Below are 26,274 nucleotides of genomic sequence, written 5' to 3'. Positions count from 1 at the left end.
CTTGGCGCGACGAGAACAAGTTCCCTGGATTGTCAAAGGTTCTCTCTTTCATGACGGTGTAAACGGAAGAAAACCCTAGGAGAATTGAATTTACGCCATTTCAAACGTCCGAGGGAATTTCGACCGGATTAATACATGCTTTAACAGTATAATTCAAGCGGGTTTATCTTAAGCGGTTCTATCTTAGGATGGCGCTGGCCTAACAGGCCAGGCCATCCGACGATAGAACGTGTGAAGGTCTTTCCTCGTGAACCGTCGAACTCACCATTTCTCACCGGCAAACGGTAAATATGGTTCGGGCCGTAGGAAAGGGAGATTCGCGAGTATAACTCGCGTATTCCTGTGAGCAGCACCTTCCCGAACATTTATAAATCAACTCCCGGACACTATAGTCAATTAAGAGCGTTTTCAAGCGTTCATTATATGGTAGGGCCACTCGGTATTAACTAAAAGTGCGAATTGATACTAAGTCGAATTAACTAATTGTACACATTAGCGAAAATCAAACCACATCTGCGGAAGCAAGCTTTACAGAAGACGTAAATGAGATTTGTCAATGTAACGAGTTGGCCGTATCTCGTAGGATTCATAGTTCCTTGCAAAAAGCGAGCTTTCGGCTATTTGTTATATAACTTCTTATCTTTTATCATCCCCTAAATCTGCGAGTTTCCTTACGAATAGTTGAGGGGGACGGAGAGCGTAAGATGCGTCTGTTTTCACTTCCAGGTAATTAAGAGAGATTGTATCCGCCAGATTTATGAGTCACCCAGTTGAATATCCTTCGTAAGAAATAATTTTCAACCCGATTCATTGGTTATCTTCCGTTATATCAACTTCCCATGAGAATTTTTCCCATGTGATTTTGGAAGTTTTAAAGACAATGTTGTAAAATAGCACTCACTCTTCCAAAATATGGACAAGGTACAAAGTGCGTTCATTTTAATGATTTAAATCAATATACACCACCTCATACAATAATATGAAAGCAAGTTTGGCCATAAAATTGACTATATTGATTTGCATTTCTTTAATTACGTTTTTCTGTGTTGATCTTCAATTCCATCATTGAAATTCATATGAAGAAACAGAAATAAAGAATGGAATGGTATTGATTTTAAACGAAGGCCCTGTACCTCGATTGATTTGTGGTATTTCGAGCGCCTGGGTGCATGATGATGGCGTTTTTAAATGCGATTCGTTAATGAACCTTCCTCTTAAATATTCATAGACATAAACACACGCGGATAATTGGAAGTGGTGGGCACGGGGTGTGAGAGGGGCTGAGAGCTAACGGAATATTTCCGCATCGGAAAATTACATTTTACAGTATTGCCCCATTTCATTTTTAAGCATTCATTCATTTCTTGCTGAGAAAGGACAAAAAATAGTTGAAGAGGTTCATCAAGTTAGAAATTTTAGAAATTACCCAAATGAGCGACTGTTATACTATTTTAAATATTCTGTCGGAGTTTTTAGTTGGAATATTAGGAAAATGTAAGATGTGAAAATAATAGTAGTTTTTCAAGCATGAGTAGTTATTCCAAAAAAGAAAAATATTACTGAATGAACGACATAGAATATACTCATATATGCAAATTAAGGACTGCTGGGAATGCTTAAATTATACAGAATTATTCAAATTGCCATGACATCTTTCTACAATAATTGCATTTAAATAAGGCGTTAAAAGGTGTGTGGTATGATTCTTTTTTATCTTGACCATTTATATACATTATGCGCAGGGGTGTCCTCTGCAATTGTTTTGTTGAGTAAAACACACATTTAAAAAAATCTAAAAACATTTGATAAAGAAAATCTCTCGACTTCCAGGGTCAGGGAGTAGGAATTCTCGCCCGTGGAAGAGGAAGCGAACAATTAACGTTTGTGAGAAAATAAAAATTCCAACCTGTCAAGGTGGCGATTGAAGAGGGAAGAGGTGGGAACAAGGAAAAGTGGGATGTATTTGAAAAATACGCCGCAAAAACATTCTCTGAACGCTCGATTTTCACTTCACCTTCGAGGTGCTAACTTTAATGATTACGCGGGGGAATATTTGATCGCAAAAAGACGATGATTTTGGCCATAATTTGCGATTCATCACTCAAATATTTATTCTGGCTAGCCATCGAAAGTAATGGCCAATTATTCTAGCTCCCGGCTACTTACCGATTTAAAATTCTAAAGCAGCCGCATTACACATGCCGAGCATTTAAAAACTCTTCAACCATCGAAGGGAATTATTACGTCTGATCGAACGGGATATTAGGAATATTGTATTTCCTTAAAGATGGATAATGTGGGAAAAAGTGTGGATTAAAAGCAATTACTTATTTTTTTAATGGCTCCAAAGTGGCACTCTGCCCGTGGATTAAAACTCTTTACTTATTTTTTTTAATGGCCCCTAAGTGGTACTCCACCGGTGATGGACCACTCCTAAGCGATCTTATTGCTTCGAGAGGTCCTTGAGCGTGAGCTCTGAATCCCATTCGCGGAAATGAATAAGTCGTTACTCGTGGCCATTACTTACGAGCACCAAGTCATGTACGACCTCAAATACGAATTGAAATATCGTAGAGATGAAATCCTCTGCAGGTTCGATCTCTTTGGCTAGAGCAGGGACCCCACCGATACTTTCATACCCTCTCATGTTGACAGAAATATATCTCGCGCAGTAAGTTTAGTACTACTACGCAGGCCATCAACACTGTGAGACTGAGAGCAATCCACGGGTAAGAATCTCACACTAGAATCATAAAATCGATTTTGCGTTTAAATGCTTGGAATTTCAGGTAAACGATTCTTTATTCCAATTAAAATTGCATTTAGAGTATACATCTCTTTTTAGACCTGGAATCAGCCAAGAAACCATGAAATTTACTTAATTATATGACCATGAAAGCTAAAACAGACAGAGAAAAGAGTTTGGTAATAAGAAAATTTCAAAGATAGAAAACTGAGAAATGAGGGAAATGTAGCTTGAAAGCGTCCAGAGAAAGAAGTGGAAGCTTCGTTCATGAGAATAGACTGGAATGAAGGTTAACATGACTTAAGCATCATTAATTAGGAAGTGTGATTCAATAAAAATAGAAACTTGAAATCCCTTCTAATATTGCAGTGCAAGTGCTAGCTTTTTTAAAATTGTTGCTCTGAAACAATTCTTCAAATAATTTAATTAGATTTTGTGGTAATCGGGTAAGAGAGACATCCGAGGAACTAATTTACGCTCGTAATACGAAATATTTCTCCATTAATTAAAAATTTCGAATCACGTGACGAATACCAAGACGACGAATACCAAGAACAAATATTACTAGTAATAAGGAAACGTATAAAGTACTTTCAATATTTTCATTTTTAGTATCCATTCAACTGAAGTATTGGCTTAGCGGAAGAATAAACAATCCTTGATGATGGATTGCGCAGTCCGAAACGCATTATGGGAAAGGCATTTAAAAGCACACCAGGAAAAGTACAGGAGAAAATAATTTCCAGAAAATTTGATTGAATCCTAGTGGACCCATAGTTTACTGAAGATTAACTACATGCATATTGCTTCATTTGGCTTTTTTCAAATAATATCAAGTTAAGCCTCTCAAACAGAGTAAATCACTTCTTAAAGTAATCACAAATGACAAAATGATTTCATTGCTGATATTTTAGCAAAACAACTATAGGCTAGAAAAAGATGCAGCCTTTGCATGGGCCTTCAATTCTTCTTGAAGGGAATAATATTCAAGTTGCATTCAAGGAAATAAATCTGAGATTTTAAAAGAGTGATATCAACATAGCTTCCTGTACAAGTTTATCTTCAGACTAAAATGGAGGAAATCGTAAAAATAATGAGAAAATATTTGTTAAAGATAGCTATTGATAGCGCCATATAATCACAATTCATGAAATATCCAATGGTTGAGCAACTGGACTTTTTTGAACTCTGATTTCCAAACATTTTACGAGCATGGGGGGTTGTTTGGTTGATACGTGTTACACTAATCATGCTAACCAAATCTGTTTTCTATAGCGGATGCAAAAGCTAAACGGAGGGATGAGGAGTAGGAAGTGTTTAGCCAATGGACTAAGATTTTTCAACTGCAGTGGACGTATGTGCAGCATAGATAACTAGTGAGGAGAGCACGCGAATAATTACGTCAAGAACCTTTCAGGTATGGCTAACTTAAATTCGGAGAAAAAGAATATTTTGAAATACAAGTCGACCTACATGCCCCTCTAAAAACTGTCGTCCTTCAGAATGGTTCACGGATACAAAGCAGACATTATTAGTCGAGTATTATTAATTTTTCGAGCCCACTTCAATGTCATGGGTTTGGCGACGAAAAAAAAAACACGCCAGTTCCGGAGCTCCGCTCGAGAAGTCCGCTTTGCGTCGCTCGCAAACGGGAAAGCCTACATTTGACATTAGAGCTCAGAAAAAAGTCCGCTACGTTCGCCGGGCAGAGGAAAGAATGAATAAAAAGTGAAAAGTTGAATAAAGAACATCGCTCCGCCATACGTATTATTTTTGTAATTATAAATTACGTCCGTTTGCTTATATCCTCATAGAAAGGAAAGGATGTCGTGGCGGAGAGATACATTTTTTTCATCGTAATAAGCTTTTAACATCAATTACTCTTTCAGCGTGTGGGCTGAGGCCGTGACATCACAACGGGTGGCCACTTCTCCCCAACCAAAAACAGTAAGTATCGGAACTTGAGTGAGAACTTAGATGACGCAATGCTATCCCTGTAAGGAAAGCGAAACCACGAGTTGAAATAAATTAGAAAACAAAGTGACGCGTCAATTTTCAAGGAAATTACAAGTAGGCACTGCGTAAAATGAACTTTCGTAGCCTTGAGTTCAGACTCAAACGGAGGGTCCGGAATATAATTATCATCGATGGGTAGATAGATTCACGTGATTTTGGGATAATTAACTAGAATATAATTGGAAGTTGGGCTCGAAGATGACATTTTCCGTAATTTTTCCCTGCCGAGATGCGATATTATATCGCAGATATAATCTGTGATATAATAATAATAATAATCGTCTAGACAAACATGGCCATTGGTCTATTGGATCGACGCTTGGATGCAACTATTTTCGTCACCACTGTAAATGACCCTTCGCCGGACTTTTAAGGCTTTTGGGGCGAAAAACACACATTTTGGATTGTGCTATCAACGGCGCCTAGCGGTAAAATGTACAATAACAGAGTCATTCTGTTTCCGTGAGAAAAAATTTGGCGCGGGCAGGAAATAAGCCATTCCCTGGACGGGATTACGTGCATAAACCGGTAAATGCTGTTACGAGTTGTTGATTGAGGTAATAAGCGCGATTTGCACCCACGATTGCCGCGATATGAAGGACTTCGCTTCCGTCTCCCTTTACGCACTATACACCCATCCCCTACTCTCGCCGAACGAGGACGCGTCGTTCCCGCGGTAGCCTCGGGGGAAATTGGAGGAGCTCTTCCCGTGCCGGAGGAGGAAACTCAAGGAAACCGGGCAGAGTGGAGACTTTCGACTGGCGGGATTGGGGTAATTCACGCCGCTCGATAATATCATGACGCCCTATCTACGAGAAAACTCGTTATGCTCACGGGCGGCGTACACGATGGGATGAAAGGAAATGAATTTTTCGATGTAAATAAGAGACAATCAAGGTTCTTTCGCTCGTGAATGGAAGGAATGATGTTCGCCGCCAGAGAGCTATAAGGATGTTTACCCGTTACTGCAAAAGTACCCAGGAGACCCTGTAAACCTTGGCGCCTGCCAATGCCGACTGTGACCAAGAGATTAGAGAAGGCACCATTATGCTAGACGGACCACAAAAAAGGAACTATAGGTTAGACAAAATAAATATTAACTATGATGTTAGTAATATTTTTCATTAATAAATTGGAGTTATCACATGAAAATATGGTAAAATAATTTTGGAAAAATATATTCAAATGAAATATGTGTATGGTGAAGAGTTAGTATGCTTAAAAGATAGCGGAAAATCTTAATCCCGTGTATTTCGTCTATTCATGGGGACATGGCAGTCCAGTAGGTAAAGCGTTGGACTAATGGCCGGATAACCCGGATTTGAATCCCGGGCACACCTCTGGGTGTGCCCGGGGTTCAAACCTGGGTTATCCGGTCGAAGGGCTTAGGCTTCAGCCAAGCAGTGTAATTTTTCGGGTATCAAATCTTCGAGGGAAACCATAGATGGCACAGAGAAAGGAACTGGAACAGGGAAAGGAACCCCTACTACCCTGATCTGTGAAATTCACACACAGTGGGGCTTAGTACTAGGTGAACATATCAAATCAACCTTCGGGTTGGAAACTGTGGTTTTCCTCCATAAATTCTGATATGCGGGTTGCCAAGGAAAATGATATTCGTTACATATACTAAAACATTCTATTTCCATGCTCGCATTATCATGCTCGCCTACATTGGAAATGCTGCTGAAATAATTATTAGCAGTGTTAAATTTCCAGCGAGATAGTTTTTTGCGTTGAGGTGAGCACTGTTCTAAACTTGCAGCATCATACACGACTCATATTAAAAACCCATAGAAAATTCCATGACCTCACGCATTACGAAACGTTCTGGAACACAGCAGGCGTATAATGGTAAAGATACTTAAGAGACAAAACTAAGATATCTGATATTTTCATTATTGTAAATGACCAATGATTTTACCCTTGAATGTGAACAAACATTAAGGAGTGGCGGAGGAGTCGCCGCATTAAATCAACTCCATCAAATACAGGTGGCGCTAAATTATACTACATTACACAACAATTATCAAGGTGAAATAACATTGTTTAGCAGTGGTGATTTTATCATATGTTACGATTTTGAATTGTGACATGATATATGTAAGGAGAAGAATTGCGCTAGGCAAAGAGGCTTTCACAAGGAAGAGGGAGTTGATGACAGGGACGTTGAGTAAGGATGTTAAGAAAAGACTCGCCAAAACTTTGATATGGAGCGTAGCTATGTACGGCGCGGAAACGTGGTCATTGAAGCAGGAGGATAGACGTAGACTGGAGGCTTTTGAAATGTGGGTGTGGAGAAGAATGGAGAAGGTGAAATGGACAGAGAAGAAAACAAATGAGGAAGTACTTGGTATGGTGGGCGAAGAGAGGGGTTTGTTGGGAGAAATCCTATGGAGGCAGGAAGAGTGGATGAAGGGGGTTTTGACCGGCAGCGGGATGTTGAAGACTGTAATTGAGGGGAGAATGTTAGGCAAACGAGGAAAGGGAAGGAACAGGATAGGGATGTTGGACGGAATGAAGAGATTAAGAAACTACTCAGAGATGAAGAGGGATCTGACGTAGAGTGGGATGTTTTGTTTTGCTAGGGGCCACAAATTATTTTATTAGTAATACGTCCATCCAAAAACCTACCTTAACCGGTCGATTACCTAATAGTTATAATAATAATATGCAAAAGACTTACCTGGGGAACTAAATCCAAATAACACGCAGAGGAAATATGCTACTTCCTTCCGTTTCCTTATAATTACGAAGAAGAAATCTCAGAGTGGCGGTTTTTTGGGCACTTCGTCAATTACTGAGGCCCACAATGAAATACATTATCCTTATCCGAAGTAATACCAAACGGAAGGCGAAGAGTATGAGTGATTTTGGGCCATTGCGCCATGACCATATTAATTTGAGGCTCGCCTTTTCATAAAAGAATAGCAAACAATGGCGAAAATGACAACTAAGAGAACAAGTATCTTTCTCCTGTTTCCAAGGTTACTTAGCATATACATTTATTTAATATTTGTCATTTAATCAAATTAAACAATAGTATCTGTGGAATAAGGTCGTTCGTTGAAATCCAAGAGCTCTGGACATATTTCGTAAATGACGCATTAAGATGCATCAAGAAATTATGAAACCGTAGTGTAAATAGGGATTTGCTAACTTAATTAAAAAATTATTTGAAAAATGAGGTTAAAAATAATTAAAACAAAGCTCATTTTACATATTTATACTCTGTAGCTAGTTTATGAGAATGGACACAATACGATAAACCACAAATTCATTCCATAACATAACATAAGAGCAAGACGACATTTTAGTAAAATTTTAAAATAAGGTTATTGGAGCTTAATATATAACTGATCTGGACTATAAAGAATTACTGAGATTCTTTCTCTCATGAGTGCGTCACAATTAAAGAAATCAACAGCCAATCAATGAAGTACAACTACATAATACCTGGCGAGCCTACAGCATGGGGCGTGGGACAAACTACCTTAACCCGTTTATTGGGTATTAATTGAACATGAAGTAAACCTAAGATGAGCAAGAGTATATTTTTCAACTTTTCTGGCGCTTAACGTTGATTTTGTTGCAAATACAATCTGTACTATTGAATAACGCCTACTGTAATTGACAACGTCGAGGTTTAGTTTTCTTACCTTATCTAGGTGGCATTGTGAGTCCCTATTTTCTCAGAAATTACCCCGAGAACCTCATATCTATTTCCAAGTCACGCTTGCTGTCTTCAAGCGGAATCGTTTTTCCAATGACTCCAACTCGCTACTTTCTTCATCAAACAATTTTTCGAAAATCCAGTGAGTCATCCTTCAAATTTCCGAAATTGACACCGAGTGAAATTCGACATTCAAGTTCATTTACCAAATACTTAAAAAGTCTCATTACTTCCATTTTCTTATAATTAACCTTCTTGCCATCAATCTCACAACGGCAACGCCATGGGCTTAATGCGACTGAAATGTTGTGGCTTACGTGAGGCCGAATAGACTAAATTTAAATTATATTTGAGTTCCCGCGTTTACTTTCATACCTACCTCCATTTAGTCCTTTTCCTGTCTTAACGGACGATTGTTTCAATTCTGCCTAAACCTTCACTTAATCTATCATCCTCTGCCCTCACCTTTGCGGTCCGACTCATCTTTACGCCCTTGGCGAGATTCCGATTCTGCTTATTCACAACTATGATCAGTCAAATTATTAATTTTCCAGCTCTATTCGACTCTTCAAAGACATTCCACTAAATTTCCATATTTATTCAATTAAAATTTCAACTATCATGTGCCTCCCTCCCAACTGATTTTCTCCCGAGCTATTTCCCTGGTATTAGTGATATTTTCGTACTAGACTGGGTAAAATTTGGCTTTGGCTTATGGAAATAAACATATTTTCGAATTTGAAAAATACATGATAAATTTCCCTACCATTCAGAAAAATGTGATACCGAGAGAGGCTATTCGTACCTGCTAGAATCGCATCCTTTCAAAAGAAGTTATTTCGGAAACGATAATTCATAATGAATACACTATTCGAAAAAGGCAATATTGCTTGATTGATTCAAATCACGGATGACAATACAAGACCAAATTCGGAAACTGATGGTTATTCACTCTCAATTTAAATTGAAATTTTAGTAATTACGCATTAAATCGCAAAAGAAAGTATCTCGAACTGATTGAGAATTAAATTTACTGGTTTGGACATCGAAACATATTAATTTTTGAACCAATCTATTTGTTAATTACTTGAACACTAATTCTCTTATAGCCAGCATTTGCATATTATTAAATACGATGAAATTATTTATACTTTATTCATAGTTTATCATATTCCATCCATCGGAGCGCTTCGTGGTTAAAGTATAACCATGTAAGGCTATGTATACATTAATTAATAAAATATTTGGCTAAGTAACCATTGTCGTCTGATAGAGTGAACGAGCAAATGTTTTGTGGTGAAGCAATAAATAACTATTTTCTGCACTGAATATTTTCTGCTCCAAACAATTGAAAACCCCTCATAGAGTATGGATAGCAAGAATAGCACAGAGCTATAAAACAGGACTGTTGGTGAGCTTCAATTGTTACTAAATGTTCTTAGAGTGATAGAAAATTACATTACTGAGCAGAATTTGTAGCTAAAATAACGAAACTCTTTTTTAAGTACCTATTCTATATCATTATTTTTCTATATAAATATATTATCATAAGTTGTAGGCTGAATATTTTGGATGCACTCTTTAAACTATTTCATAAATCATAAAGTACTGCACAAAATAAATAAATTTGGCCGAATTCATTACCATCCTTGAGTTCCATATAATTTATACTTATCCTTCATGCCATCGAAAATGAATTTTCTTTTTCTTTCACTTTTCCTTTCAGCTAATATTCACCTTTCTCTCACGTTCTTCAACATCCCATTGCCTATTCATATCTTTTCTATCAAGTTTTTCTTCGCCCTTATTTGAATTTCCCCAAAAACTTCTTCTCTTCCCCTGCTATGCTGAGCTTTTCATCGTTTGTCTTCCTCACCGTCACACTTATTCCTCACCGAAATCCATCTTACTTCATACCAGCACCTCAAAACCCTCCATCCACGCTCCTCTTCCCGCCTTACGCAAGACGTAAGCGATAGATTCAGGAACAAATTCAGGGCCTTTCGTAAACGTCTCAATTAATAACTTCTCTAAATCATGGCTTATCTAAATCAAACTTCTCTAAATCTCAATCTTCCATGATTTTCTTCACCTTTTAAATGCGGAAACGTAACAGAACCATCCAAATAATTCAATACTGGTCATCTATATTTGCACTGACCGCAAGTTTGTAAGAATTGGACCCAATAGAGTCATATTATACTTATGTTTAAATTATTAATGAAAAATTAAGAGCATTAAACATTAGTGGAGGACATAAGTGTCAGTCTTAAATCAATTCTACCTTAAAAAAATTAGAAAAGATTTTTGCTGCTCTGAGTAATAGGAAAACCTCACGAGTCGCGATTTAAGAATGGGACATGTAGGGAAGCTATGATTCGAGAAGAGATTTGTCGAAGAAAGAGGAATGTGCTGCCCCTACCGATAAGGATATGGCTACGACTTTGGAAAGGAAAGATTTATTTGACAATACCTTATTTATAGCGCTTTTGAGAGTAGCTCGAAGGTAGAGGATATCAGATGGAAGAACTAAGTTTTTTTCTTGGCAAGTTCTTACAGTTTGAGATATTAATGCTAACTCAGCTGATCTAGGTTTCAATGACGTATCTAAAGGTGATTTATAATTGTCGGTATCTGTAAAAGAGCACTGGAGCGATTTCTCCATGCCTCGCAAAGCGTACACCTGGAGCTCTTTGATTAGTATACAGGGTATAATTACCCTGCATAAACGTGATTGTGATGCTACTTCCCACAAAAGTTGTTCAACGACTAGATTTAATACAGTATACATATTTTCTGTCACATAGGAAACGATTCCACTAATAGGAATTCAAGGTGAAACAAAGGGCAAATTTTTTCGTCCAAATACAACATTCAAAAATTAAAAAGGATTATAAACAAAGCTTTGAAAATAAAGTACCATGGCACGAGAGTATCATTCCTAAAAGACAAGGAGCAAAAGGATAACCAATGGATTTGAAAAAAATGTTTAAAAAAAGAATTGGAGACATCAGAGAGAATATACAAGAGTAACAGCCACTCGCGGAGTGACAAAAAGATTATTTTTACACGATTAGAAAACCTAAAATCTAGAAAACTTATGGGATTTTGCAACAAAGTTAAACATTATTAGTTTCATTTGAGAGAAAAAATATTCTCATCACTGAGTACCTCAATCATAGAACTATAGATGTATAAATGGAGAAATAAATACGAGTAAGTACATAAATCTTTCATTTCATTTTATGTAAAAAATTCGTTTCATCGAAACATACAAACTGGGAATTTTTTCCCTTCTTCGCGAGTATATTCGTACACTCGTATATTTATTTCTCTGTACGTAGAATTATGATGACCATTGCTAGAATGACTTGGAATAATTTAAATGGATTTTCAAGGGAACACTCAAATATAATTCTATTATGCAGTGGGTATGAATAAATATTTCGTTACGTATTGGCGCGAATCTCTCAGGCAACGAGTCAGTTGATAAAGTTGGCTTTACACATGAAATATGCATTTTATTACATTTTTGCCATTATAAACAAAAAATAAAAATAAAATACCCTAAAACAGACGCGGAGTAATAAATAAAGATTATTCTTTTTAATTTTAGTATTTTATTAATTTTCCAAACACCTTTTAAAATGTTGGTGTAGTATTTAACAATGCTAACGTGCTATAATTTATGGAAATATGCTCAAATAATATATTCCTTTCGAATTCAGAATAAGAGGAAATAATGAAATTTATAGACCCATTTTTTGTACAATGAATTCCGCGGTAACTTGAAATAGAGAATGGGACAATTTCTCAGGATTTTACGCCAACGAGGAGCCGATATACTATACTTCTCATTTATAATTTTTATCACGATGATGGCAGTTACCACGAAATATATGACCGGAATATATATGACCGTAACTTCAAAGGATTCCTTGTAACTACACCAACTGATTTGACTATGCCTTAAATTGCGTCAGATTTTTAGTGAAATATCGATTTGAGGCGTGACATATTTTTTTCTTCGGTAGGTAGGAGCCAGATCATTTGCGAGCATCTTCGCCCGGAGTCATACACACAGTAGTCCTTGAGATAGTGAAACTCCTCTGGGCGCAAATTTATCGCTCACTTTATTGCCCACGCATTATTAAAAACGATTGAGGAGAAGTCTAGAAATGTTATTCGAAATAAAATTACAAAGATATTTATATTATTCCAATGGAACAAAATCATTTCCACATCGTCCATCATGAGTTAGCATAATACTGTATAACGAGACTGCGGGCAGATACAAGGAATGCATAGGGATTTTAAAAACATTTTTGTATATTCCTCTGTAAAAGAAACACTAAGCTTCCGAATGGAATGTACAAAACTCATCAAATATATGTTTCGTTATCACTATAATTTGCACATTTGGTGATTTTTCTTACATTTCACCTCTTATATTATTCTGCTAAATATGTAGTATTTAACTTAACAGAATGGACAATTTACAAATAACATTTTCGTGACATTTCTACGGGCAAGCTCCGCATTTACCGCAAAATATTTTTTGCATTCCAATATACTCTCTCTATGGATTCTGAATTAATATTCTGTTTTTATGTAAACATTTATTTTGAACTTTTAGTAGAAAAACCCTCACATTTAAGGACATTTCTACTGTTTTATTAGTTATGTACCAGTTATCCGAGTTGAATAGTAAATTTCCAGCAATATATTGAAGGAAACGTTTGACAATTTATTTCAATTTGGATTCAAGCGATTGCTGCAAAGACCTGTTTATTCGTGTAGGTTTTTTAACAGTTTAAAAAAAATAGGTTTAAAAGTAAACCCACGGATTATATTGAAGAATAATATCATGCATTAAATTAAGATTAATATTATCAAATAAAGGGAAGTTAAGGGAAACTCTTAATTACAGTAAAAAATCGGTACAAAAAACACCCTTTTGGTATATTATGACTCAGGTACCGACATGTTGAATAATCACCAATAGTACTAGTGTGCTAGAATAAAAGTTACATGGAGTTAATTTTTCAGAAAATTGAAATAGCTTGTGGCTAAATCATACCTTGTTTTTTCCCCGAAGATTCGAACTGGTGAAACTGTTACACTGACTTTTTCATAATTAAAAATGGAATAACTCAACAAGGATAATATAAACACATTTAAAATCTGTTGGAATTGAATTTCAAATTCAATAAAAGTTGGGACTAATTCATCCTGAGGGCTATTTGTGGCTTTGAATTTGAATATTACCGGCAAATTATTACCAAAATAAGACTTTTCCTTGAGACAAGCCGGAATTAAGCTTATTCTTTCGAATTTTAATCGCATAAAATTATATTCACATAAACATTTCCGCAAATGTAAAAATGCTTTGCCTTTCATAAGTATTGATACATAGTAAAACATCTTCCCTCGGGCTCTGGAATTTTTCACATTTAAATAATCATTCCGAGATATTTTTCGCGGAGAAAATCAAGAAAAAATACGATTATCCATCGTTAAATAAAATATTTTTATGAAGATTCATCCTGTGGTGTCGGGAAACGAGTTACCACATCCTTCTTTTCAACTGAAAACATTGACATGCACTGAATATAATAATGACAACATATTGCCCATTTGAGAGTAACAATTGTAATTTATTTCCTGGTGACACCCTTTAAGTGAAAGACTTGTGGGAGACCTATTGGAAAACGAGCACCTTGGCTGGCCTTACGGACCAAGGCCAAACTTTTACCAAGCTCAATTAACGGTTACGGAAAGTTTGGCATTACTTTTGTTTGGCGCCCACTTAAGTACGGCCCTCTCCTCTCCAATCTCACTCGCCAGTTAATTGACTTACATCTGTTATCGCCGAAGCAGGACTGGGGCTTTCGGGACTGAAACACCGTTTCGAAGCCGACGACGTTGATTGGTGGGATGGGGGCGTCGGGGTCCGCGTCTGCGCCGAAGTGGCCGGCTGCTGCTGGTGAGGAGGCGGCGAAGACCGCGACACGCCTTCCGAATTAAAACCTTGATGAAAGAGAAAGAGAAAAAAATACGTTCATATGCAGGGTGGGAAGGAAACGAATGTGACATTTGCTGTTGGAATTCCACTGAATGAGGCGCTCAATAAACAATTAATATTCGTTCGACTTAAGCGTACAAGCGGCAACAAACAACGAGTGAATTGAAAGGATACCCGATCTGAACCGATGTTCGTTAATTTTACTTTTGCTCTCGGACCACTCATTTTTCCTTATCCTGCTCAGCTTGCTTTTGTTTTGATCTTCCATAATATTAGCAAATTATTTTCGGCGGAATCAGGAAGTCAGAAATAATTCGATGAATTTTTCATAAGTTTGGTCGAATGAAAGTTAACGTTTTCTCTTGAGTAAGTTGGCCTCGGTATAACAGCCGTTTCCAAACATTTTTCAGTTTCAAGACCTAATCTAGAAGTAGGTATTTTCATTACAAACTAATGAAACAAGTATTCTGTGGACCCTATTAAATGCAGACTCTTTAGACTGCGCGAGAAATTGCACACCACATTAATTTTGCTTGACAGGTCGGTCATGCCGATTAGACAAAATAGGCATGAGTCCTCGTGTTTGATTAACATTCGCGCTTTGCCCTAGTCTATCAATAAATTCAACCAGGAATGCAGTCATCGACACAAGAGATTCTCCCAACGGAAGAAAAATTTATTTCACTCATTTCAGTGTTATATGAAATCAAATTAACACAAAATCAAGGGGATGACTCCATTATTAATGACATCATTAAATGAATTAAGTATTAGTTAAGAATATTCTTGGTCCGGATTTTTAATCTGACCTGAAAAAAGAGTTCAAGAAATGAACTATCAATGGAACAATGCCCACTACAATATGAATAAAACTTAAAAAAAACATTCAAACGAAAGAAATAATGCAAATCAACCCATGAACGAAGGAATCAGAAATTCCAAATTCCGAAGAAGAATTTTACCCTTCATCTTCTTTCACATTTTTCCGCTCCATTCACCCACAAAACTCTAATTCAGCCAATTTATTCTCTTTCCATTCATTAATTCTCCCTTTTTCATTTTAATTTACTACAATCGAACGTAACCATTTGGGTGGGTTGGGACTCCTTTCATTGGAGGTCTTACAATTGGATGAATGTACTTCAATGAAGTGAAATCACAGAGGAGAATAAGGTTTCTGCGCTGTCTTCCTCCTGGTGATCAGATATTCAATCAGCATCAGCCTGATGGTCTTTATCACTCTTTTGATGTTCCGGATGTAACATGAGTCTGTGATCTACCAATATACTCAAAGGATCATTATTGTGCAAATATCTGTAACGAATATTGTACTCATAGTGTATATACGGAAGAGCTAATATAATACTTTTTTCCCGAGAGTAGACTCTTGTCTTTTAATAAAATATCTATAGGCCTTATCTTCCAGATTTTTCTTAGCTCCTCTTTCCCTTTCCTAGAAATCCATACGTTTTGTTTTGAAATGAGGCTTTTTGCCTTTGCCTTCTCTTAGTTTCTCCTGGTATGAGCTTAGGAGAATTAAAACGAGTGATTTCACGAGTAACACTTCTACGAATTTTATCCAACAACATTTCCCTTTATCTAAATACTTAACGTAATCTATTAAAAGCCAAGTCAGCAGCATTATATTTCGTTCGTCAACCTTACCATATTTTTCGTGGTTGGAAAACTTAAAGAAGAACGGAATTAAGAGGTGGCTTATATTGTCTGTAATCTTATATTTTTTGCTATTTCTTCTCGCGAGCTGCCCATTATAATCACATGCAAGGGAATATGGATACCCAAACATAATATTCCATTTTTATGATATAGTTTCCATTGTAAGGGATCAGATACTATCCATTCACTGCAAAAATCATAGCCATCTATCCATTACCATTAAGAGCAGTCTGCAGGTAAGTTTCCGATGGACCCACGACTTAAGCGCTGCTACCTATCTAAAGCACTCCTAACGTGACATTGCATAGATACCCTAAAACCTGCATGACAGTCAATCATTTTCCAACTCCACTAGTCCATTCCCTATCTCTACCTCGTTTACTTAACACTCACCTTAATGTCAGAGTCTTAAGTCAAATGGTAACTCAATATGCCCTGTATACATTATTCCGGCCAGTGAATTTCGCACAGCAACTTCATTTCCGGAAATTTTCAGTAATTTGCCAAAGAATGGTGTAGCATCCTGAGGAGGTTTTGAAAGGAAAGTAAACAGATATCCATGAAAAAACTCACTTCTCTATTTGTTTAGCACTCCACATCACCTTACCTCTGATCGCAAATTATTTAACATATTCAGATAAATAGTCTATTATGAAAGTAATTCGCATGATTTTCTTTATCCTGGAAAACTAAATTTATTGATCGTACCTGTAAAAACGCTTAAAATTCTTCAAAATACTCTCCCCTTGCATCAATACACTTGCGGAGATGTCTGCCACGCCTGGAAGGCACCCTGAAACTCCTCGACGGGAGTGTCTCACAGGAACGTTGTAAAACGCTTTAGGATATTTTCCACGGTCCCCCAATGCTTTGCTTTCAGCTCTCTCTTCAGTCGGGGAAACTAAAAAAAGTCGCCTGGAGCCAAATCGTGACTGTAAGGGGGCTGGGGGACCAACTGGGGTGGTGCTCCGGGCCAGGAAGTTGGTAACGATGGCAACGTGTGGCAACACTTTCGGCACAAGCTTCGCGCAGACCTTGCGCATTTCCTCGGTCACTATCCAATGTACCGCAAATGTGGACATTTGTAGGGTTCAGCAATTTGCTGGATGCTTCATCTACGGTCGGAACACAAAACTTCGCGCACATGATTCACGGTTTCGTCGGTTCTGGCCGTTGTTGGGCGTCCAGAACGGGGTTTGACCTCCTTCCGGCCCTCCTTGAACGCCTTGTGTTACCTCTCAGGCTATGACCTTCAAATGCAGTCGTCCTTGAAGGCCTCTTGAATCATCTGGAATGTTTCGGTTGCATTTTTCCAAGGTGCACGTAAAACATGATGGCGTATTGCTGTACAAGCGAACGCTCCATTGCGTCGTGTATCAAAGTCTAAAAACACACTTCAGGCGGAGGCACGTCTTTCCGATCGGACTGCTTGGAGCAAACGGGCGACCGGCTGCGTTGGAAGGGCAGACCCCCCAACAAATTTCCCGACCGATATTACCGCGCTGCTATGAACAGTCGCGTCACAATAAGATCATGCGCAATACTTTCATCATGGGCCATGTATGTATTGCTACAAGGATTCAAGAGTATTACTTGTAGTCAAGTATTGTTTCTCTATTCTTTCTGGCATAATTATCGCCTTAACCTGAGGGTGAGGAGCTCCAATATACTGAAGCCGACTTTAAATTTTAAATAAACTTTTGGACTGCTGACAAATGTCAAAGTAAGTGAAAGCCTTTTAAAAAAATTGAGCCATTTCCCTTCCTTTTTCTGGCTTAAAATAGCACAAAATGCAGCTGCCCATGCGATATCTAATATGCAATCTTTTGGCTGTTTCCATGGCCATTTAGCCTACCTTTTAAATTTAATTTACTTTCGTCAGTATCAAAACTCAACTTATGATTAGAGACGATTGTTTCCAAATTAAATCACATACAAATGGTATTTGATTTGTAAACCGTACCAAAGAATGCAACTTTCTCCGCCGAAAAATTGAAGCCTTCCAAGCTCGATTTTCCAATCGCGACTTATCATTTTAAACTTTTTGATTGAGTCCGCTGTACACTGCAATGGTATACTATATGTGTACAGGAGACTTAGCTAAGAAGGGCTTGAGAAAGTGTAATATTTTAAATGGTTCATAATAAATGGCTCTCTTCGCCAAACTATTTCAATGCGATTGTTACAATCGCAGATTGAACATGCAGCATGCAAAAATACAGCTTATGACGATGACTTAGAAACTATCGAAAATGATATTTTACTGGGCGATATAAATTTCTATTGACAACATTCTGGAAACCATTCGTCAGACAGGAGGCAATAATACCTCAAAATAATGTTCTTAACCCTCAGGGTAGGCATCAGGATTTGAAAACTAATTAGGATGAATTTATCTTAAAAATAGTAATTGAGGTGATTTCAATTTTTAGAACAGACAATTAACAACACGAACAAATTTAAACCTAACAGTTTAATAAACATGAGTGGATTATATTAATGCTGATTTAATTTCGTTAGCGTACATTAATAATGCACTCATAAAACTAAAACATACGAAAACTTTTGGTCTTGATCGAATTCTATCTTATATTATTAAACGATTGATTGTTTTGCGGTAGTACTTAATATTTTGACAACGCACGTAGCATGAAGTAAAATAAATAAATGTTTGCTAAAGTAGTTATAATATGCAAAAATTATGATAGTGTCGTTGTATCAAATTATAAGCTTGAATTGGAGAACTGTGCAAAATTCTTCACGAAAAGCGTTATAATTCATATTGTAACAAGAGTACTCATGCTCAAGAACTCATTCAGTGATATCCAATATGGCTTTAGATTAGTTAGGTTAGTTGAAATCTTGTTAAATATCCACCTTTGCGTATAAACTTTGAATAATAGTAATATACATGAGCTATTAAATATAATAAATTGGTAATTCAAAAGTCATTCAATAAAGTTGACTGTTCCCACATTACCAGAAAAGATGACCAAACTTGATTTGTCTACTAATATTTTGGAATTGAATTTCCAATCTAGAAAAGGACGGCAATTAACGAAATTTTTAGTGCATTAATCTGATTTTTAAGAGGCATTCGTAGACACGTAGCAGTCCTTCATAGGAATAGGTTCATTATTTTTTTGTTTTATATTAATATTATATCAAATACCTGAACTAATATTTATCACATGAATGAAGCTGATATTAAAATATTAGAAAATTTGTTCACTGCGAGAATCAGCATTTCTATAATTTTCTCAATTTTTCTCGTTAGGGTGGAAGAATTGATTTGCCATTCAATGTTTAAAACATGTCCTGCAGGTTTCTAGCCGTAAAAAATATCATTATTTTATTAAAAAATGGACGAGGAATTAAGAGCCAGGTTCAAGATCTTGGCATTCCTTTCGATAAAAAATATAATTTGAAAATCACATCAAATAGACAACTAATTAACTCTGGATGTACAACTATGAGGTTTATATCCTGAGCGACCAACTAAGATTTCACCAAAAATCTAACGGCTTTGTTCGCTCAAAATTGAGCTTGTACCAGTTGCGTTTTCGTGCATGTAAGCAGTACCCTACAAGCCACCCAGGATGCTTAGGGTAGTTCTTAGTCAACAGTCGTTGTGCATGGAAAAATGTTGTCGTGTTTGCAAACTAAAAAAAGGATTTGCGACGGAGCACGACCGACCGTAACCTTTAAAATTAAAGGACTGCATGTATCAATTTATTGGATATGTATAACACAACTAATTTCAAAGAAAGAAGGTGAAAAAATATTTTTGATTGTGGCTAATGAAGGCAAGGTCCTATTTCTTTCGGCAAAGACATTTTTAAAATACTATTTTTTTAGCATATTTTACATTTTCATTCCATTCATTGATACGAAAAAATGTTTTTTAACCCAACAATTCGATATTTTAGTGACCGTGTTTGGGAAGTGAATATATTTGAACCAAATGCTTACCCTAATTTTAATAAATTACAAAAATAAATGAATATGAATCCTAATTTGTTTATTTTTTCCACAGGGATAATAGAAAACAAGAAATTTCTGTTGGGTCACTTTAATTATATATTTAATTTTTTAAGTGTTTGTTATTTTCACGTTTTACTGCAAGCGGTATCACAGAAGTCACGTTTACAATCATTGGAAATGGAAAACCTTATGTAATGAAATTAACTTAATCTTTGAGCAGCTAATTGAAATGTGTGAACCTGATACTTCCTGTTCTACTACTTTCATCAACCTTTTGCACATTGTGTCCATCCATAATTTTTGAAACCACCTATTGGGTAAAATTCGTTTTACCACAGCGGGTAAAACATCTAACTTAATTAAACACTCGATTCATTATGTTAAAATGAGAAAACATTCAAATGTTGTCCAAAAGTATAATATTCTAACTATTATTAGTTCTTTTTTTTAATTTGTTAGCACATCTACATACTTCCCCCTCGGTGGTGAATAACTTTCAAAAAAATTTACACGGCTTTCGGCATTCTCTTTTTTGCAATAAAATTTGATCTTCAAGGCTTCGGGAGATTTACCTGTAGTAAAGCCAAAAGCATAAGCGCAAGAGTCACTTCTTTTAACAGGTAAATAGTTGGCTCAAGTTTTACAAAGTGTCAATGGAAATTACATAATCCCGTGTCTGTTCATCATATTCATTTTCAAACCTACACTATTTTGCTTGGAGTTTCGCAATATCAAAATATTTTTAAGTATTTTTGACTTTAAAAATTTTAAAATCTGAGTACATGTCTTTTGTAGGTAGCCCTAATTTGCGGCTTAAACGAAAGCATTCAAAAGCTTTGACTTTAACTAGAACCTTGCTTGTTTAGTATGTTCAACATATTGAATATCTGACACTGACGGGCAAAGTGGTGCACTTGGCCCTAAGTATTGTCCGGTAGCGAAAAAAATGTGTTACAACTCAATGCTTCAGTAAGGGCATAAAAACTCCTCTTGTCTTACCATCCAAAACTTATTTGCCACAGTTAAAAGCTCTTTTGTCAGCATCCAAAACCGGCAACACCACAGCAAAATGATTTCAAACCGGTAACTACTCACGTATGCACGTCACCATAGATTAATGGTGCTTTTAAATTAATGACTTCCTACAAATGATGGACCACAAGCACTAGACATATTACACAACTGCTCTGCCTGGCTAGACAACTCTCCTAACCCTAAGGGTAGTGCATCAGGATTTCAACAATACTTAGGATCGATTTATGTTAAAAATAGCAAATTGAGCCGATTTCAATTTTTGGAACCGTCGGTTAACAACGCAAAGAAATTTAAACCAAATGATTTAATAAAAATGAGTGGATTTTATTGATGTTGATGGAAATACGTAGGCTTACATTGATAATGCACTCATAAAACTAAAACATAAGAAAACTCTTGGTATTGATCGAATACAATCTTATATTATTAAACATTTTAATACTCTTTGGTAGTACTGAATATTTTTGATAACACATGTAGCATGAACTCAAAGTAAAAATACATGTTTGCTAAAGTTGGTGTAATATGCAAAAATTACAATGGCATCGTTGCATCAAATAATAAAATTGAATCAGAGAATTTAACTGTGCACAATTCTTCACAAAAAGCGTTAGAATTCATACTATACCTTGGCATGGAGTACCAAGAGTACTCATATTCAGGAACTCATGCAATATCACTGAATGCAGTATTAATAACTACTCACGTATGCATGTCACCATGGATTAACAATACTTTACATTAATGACTTCCTAGAAATGATGGACCACAAGCATATTACAAAACTATTCTACCTGGGTCTCTGACACTTTAAAAGATTCATCTAATTCGATCCAACTTGGCGCGCTGCCATCAATATATAGTAATACACTATTAGCTCAAATCACCGCTGTTTTAGCGATTTATGATTGATTGTTGATAGGAGATTCAACTCAGGGTTTCCGTTATAGCTGTAAAATTGTCGGGTCATGCATGACTCTAAGATAATGAAAATGGAAACTGCATATCAAGGAATTACTTTATAACCCAAGTAACTATTTCGACAAGGTAAGTTACTGCAAATCTAAGGTTTCAAACGCAATGAAAGTTACAATTGAAGATTTCACATGTTTTCATATGCACATTCAGTAGAACAGTTGTACAATAAATGCAAAAGGAGCTTTATATTTCCAATGGGAATATGATCTTTCAATATTAATCAGAGAAAAATTATTTTGAATCATCAAGGAAAATCAATCCCTAAGTAATATGTTTCTCAAATGTTTAGTCCAGGAAGTTTTTTTTTAAATGTTTGCATGCATTATTCAATCACTCAACTCAATAAAAAGGAAATGAGGTACATAAAACGAATGATTTTAAAATCTCGTTAAATTAATTTTAAAAATACTGAATAATAGACATACACGAATCAATGAACATTTTCATAAAAAAACTATTGCTCGGAAAATGAATTTCTTCCAATTTATCTAATTATAGCTTAGTGTTAAAGAGGTTCAGTATTTTCCCTAATGCTAGCAGCTGAATACCTCATCTCTCACCTGTTCGGGGAAATAAAAACGATTTCACTTGATTCACGACTCGCTTAACATAACGTAGATTGATTTTCCCAAGCTGAGCATAGTCTTAACTTGAGGGCGAACATCGACACTTAAATAGCTAAGTGCTTTATGGCACGCATTTAACAGGTTATTTTTAGACCTAGAACTTTGTCCAGAATCCAAAGAGAGGTTTCTCCCTCTACTCATTGTGTTAGCTTTGTCTCTCAGGTGGGGCCGAGATTGTCACACCCAACGATCCGAGACCAACTGGTGCCCCGCCCGCCGGGCCCACATGCCGCTAATTTGACCGAGAGAAAGTTTTTCTTCCACCCACCAAACTCACCGTTCCGCAGTTTGGGTCCCCCAGCTCCCCTCTCCGAACCGCCGCCGACGCCCTGGACTGCCGCACTCGACCCGGTCACCGCCAGCTCCGCCATGGCCTCGCGGTTCTTCTGCAAAGAGAAGACCAGGATTCGCCGCTCGCCCGGAAGACAAGCCTCGTACGCGAGGTACCCGAGGAGGATGTCGACGTGAGACGGGTTACTAGGAGCGGTGGGAGGGTCGGGGTGGTCCCGGAAACGGGCCCCACCCTCGGCTGGGCTCTCTTCGCCGCCCTCCAGGGAGCCATCACGTTCCTTCCGTCCGGAGCCGACTCCTTGACGGCACCAACGCGACTCCCAACCCTCTTCGTCCTCGTCCTGGACGCCCTTCCGTCCTGAAACACCCTCCTCCTCCTCCACCCACGTTCCGTCTTCCGTCACAGTCACCGTCACTCCCCCTTCCCACTCCCCCGCACCCCTCCTGCCGCTGCGGAACCATCCTACCCTCCTCCCGAAACCCCCCACTTCTGCCTCCGCCTCCACTCTCGCCGAACCAGCGGCCTCCGACCCCTCGTCCTCCAGACCCAAATACCATGTGGTCCTCCCCGCGAAGGCGTCCGGGCCCCGCGGAGACTTCATCAGTCGGTGGCGACCGCGCAAGGGGTCCGGTTTCGGGTACCGCCGCCGCCGCGGGGGCCGCCGAGGGGCGGAGCCCGGTGCGGAACGGGCGATAGGAGAGACTTGGGGGGGCTAACTCCGCGGGGGGCATGCCCGCGACACCCGGACTTGCGAGCCGAGCACATACGTTGGCGTTTTAGCCAAAATCCCCGTCGACCCCACCACACTCCACAGGTCACGACGCCAGTGAAAATAGACGCGGGACACTTTAAGACAACTCACGGATGAGAATCAAGGCACATTCCACCAAAGGTCACGGTGGCCCGCCCACCGGGCCCAGGAGCCCCCCAAGGAGTTCCTTTCCTCCTCACGAGTTTGACCGACCGAGCGAACAGGTGCGGCGCCTCGCCCCGAGGACGCTCGCCGCCGTCTTGAGAAGCAAACAACCGCGTCAAGGGAGGGGGTCGGAGGAAATCGTCCACCCAGGACGAGTGTGTAGAACTGAGTGAGGTTGGCGCGGGTGAGTCAGAAGGAGACAAGTGCGCGGTGGTGGTAGAGGGCGGAGGGTAGGGGAGTTGGAGCGTGGGCGGGGAGGGGCGGGAGGTAGGTAGGGAGGAGTGCGGCAATAATAATGAGGGAACGCTGGGAAAGGAAGGAAGGGCGGAGGAGGTTCACGAGGAGGGGGAGACAGAGGGCGAGGGGAAACCCAGGTGCCCGGCAGGGGGGGGGGGCGGGAAGGCGAAGTGGAAAGGAAGCCTTTGACAGTCGGAGAAATCGAGACAGTGACAAGTTTCTCTCACTCTCCTTCCGAGTTACACCTTTTTCCTCATCGTGTTTTTCCCTCTACGTCTTGCTCATTTCTTTCGTCCCACTTGGACGGATAAGGGATGGGGGAAGGGTTAAGAGGAGCAGGGTGGAGAGGGTGGAGTCCGTATGAAGGAACAACTTGACAGGGAGGAGTCGCAGTGAGTGAGAGAGTAAAAGAGATAGCGGGTTAAGAAGGCCCATAAAGGAAAAGATTAGGGAATTAGATTGTTAGGGTGAGGGTAATAAATGACCTGTTTTTCCCCACCGAAGAGAGCAGAGCGTAAATAGATGAAATGATAGTGGTTGTGAGGAGCATTCTAGTGGTGTGTCCCGACGACTGGAACTATTCCTCACTTTCTTTAGACGTGAAGTAAGCGACGGAAGGAGTAAATACTATAACTTGTTTTCCTTTTCTATGATCGATGGGTGCAGTGGTTTTTAAGTTTAGGAGAATGGAGACTGTGATATATAACTGATCTGAAACTACGAGTCCATGGGCGTTCCTAATTCGTAAATGGGAGACTATCTGCGAGCATGCTAAGCAGGAATGAAAGAATAGGGGCCTTCTTTTAATTAATAGCTAGAGGACAGTTTGAGGGTCAAGGGCTCGAAGGCGTGTCCAACATTTTTCTCATGATTGTGAAGATGACGTGAGAATTTTTAGCATGTCATTAGAAGCGGCGAAGCGAAAAATTAGAGGGACCTAAATTAAGTGAAAATATTCTCCATTTTCAGATAATTACATGCCGCCAATGGAGTGGGCGTCTTTCCCCACTTTTCAATATTCCGTTAGATAGGAGAACTCATCGAAACGGAGCAGGAATCTAATTAACTCACACCTGAAATAACTTCTTTTTGAAGTCTCTGCGACTATTACTGTTTATCATTTTACTTTAAATACTTCTCAATGGGAAAATTAAACATACAATCGCAATGGATATCACTTTGGTTACTCCTATAACCAACAAACAGATGTCGATGATAATATAAAGTGTATTTAGGATCGAAAGGGTTCCTTACAAATTCCTTTTCATTGAGTTTTTTAATGAAATAAAAATACATCAGATATAAATTGGGGTAGTAAGAATGAATTGACTAAAAGGTGCATTCTAGGCTAGGACCTCTGACCGGAGGCCCCCAGATTCAAAGTGGTCACTTGGGCAAACTCACCTAAAACAACCAAATGTTGCGATTTTCTGGATATCAGAACATTAATGGAAAATGCAGGTCACACGGGAAAGGTACTGACCACTGTCCCCTGAATGAGTGGATGTCACACATCGTGTATCTTAGTTCTGAGATCGTGTCTACTTTCACACACAATATTCACTTGCGAGGTGGTGGATCAAAAAATCAACTGAAGCTGGTCTGCTGAAACCTTAAATCACCGGAAATTGAAGAGTAATAATTTGATTAAAAAGTCATATTTATGAGAAATAATTTTCAAGCTTTTACTGGACCGATTCGCATAGATCTTGTTAATAGGCTCAGGAAGGCTTATAAGTATCTAATCGAGAAATTAGGAAATAACCGACAAAAACAGTGAATTGCAATCAAAAATATTTCTGCTCTTAGCTGAGATACAGATATCGAACAAGTCGAAATCTCTTTGATTTATTTTTCGAAAAAATTACGTCCTGGATAAATATTTGTGACCGTGCGGCTCACCAGGTTGACTGCATGATATAATTCTTTCACATCATAGTAATGGGTATTATCTATAAAATATTACGCCGAATTTTTGAATGACTTAAAATGTTTGCTACCTTGGACTGGGAGTTAATATGGCTGAAGGTCAAGTGACCTTTCCGAAAAGCGCGGGAAGGTCACTCACG

The 26,274-nt window shown here is 38.2% G+C and overlaps 1 protein-coding gene across 1 annotated transcript in view; it reads right to left on the bottom strand.

Annotated features, from left to right (window-relative positions):
• Positions 1 to 26,274, bottom strand: part of Epac (Exchange protein directly activated by cAMP) — a 368,014-nt gene that overhangs the window by 40,926 nt on the left and 300,814 nt on the right. The window contains exons 5-6 of the mRNA XM_071589665.1: positions 23,038 to 23,146; positions 14,296 to 14,465 (exon numbers count right to left, since the gene is read on the bottom strand). Of these exons, the coding sequence (XP_071445766.1) occupies positions 14,296 to 14,465; positions 23,038 to 23,146 (279 nt within the window). The remainder of the gene's footprint in view (positions 1 to 14,295; positions 14,466 to 23,037; positions 23,147 to 26,274) is intronic.

This window comes from Hetaerina americana, unplaced genomic scaffold (assembly GCF_022747635.1).
Source record: "Hetaerina americana unplaced genomic scaffold, ioHetAmer1.1.p SCAF_4, whole genome shotgun sequence".
Lineage (NCBI taxonomy): Eukaryota > Metazoa > Arthropoda > Insecta > Odonata > Calopterygidae > Hetaerina > Hetaerina americana.
Note: the sequence above shows the minus strand (reverse complement) of the source record. Positions and strands in the feature narration are given on the sequence as shown.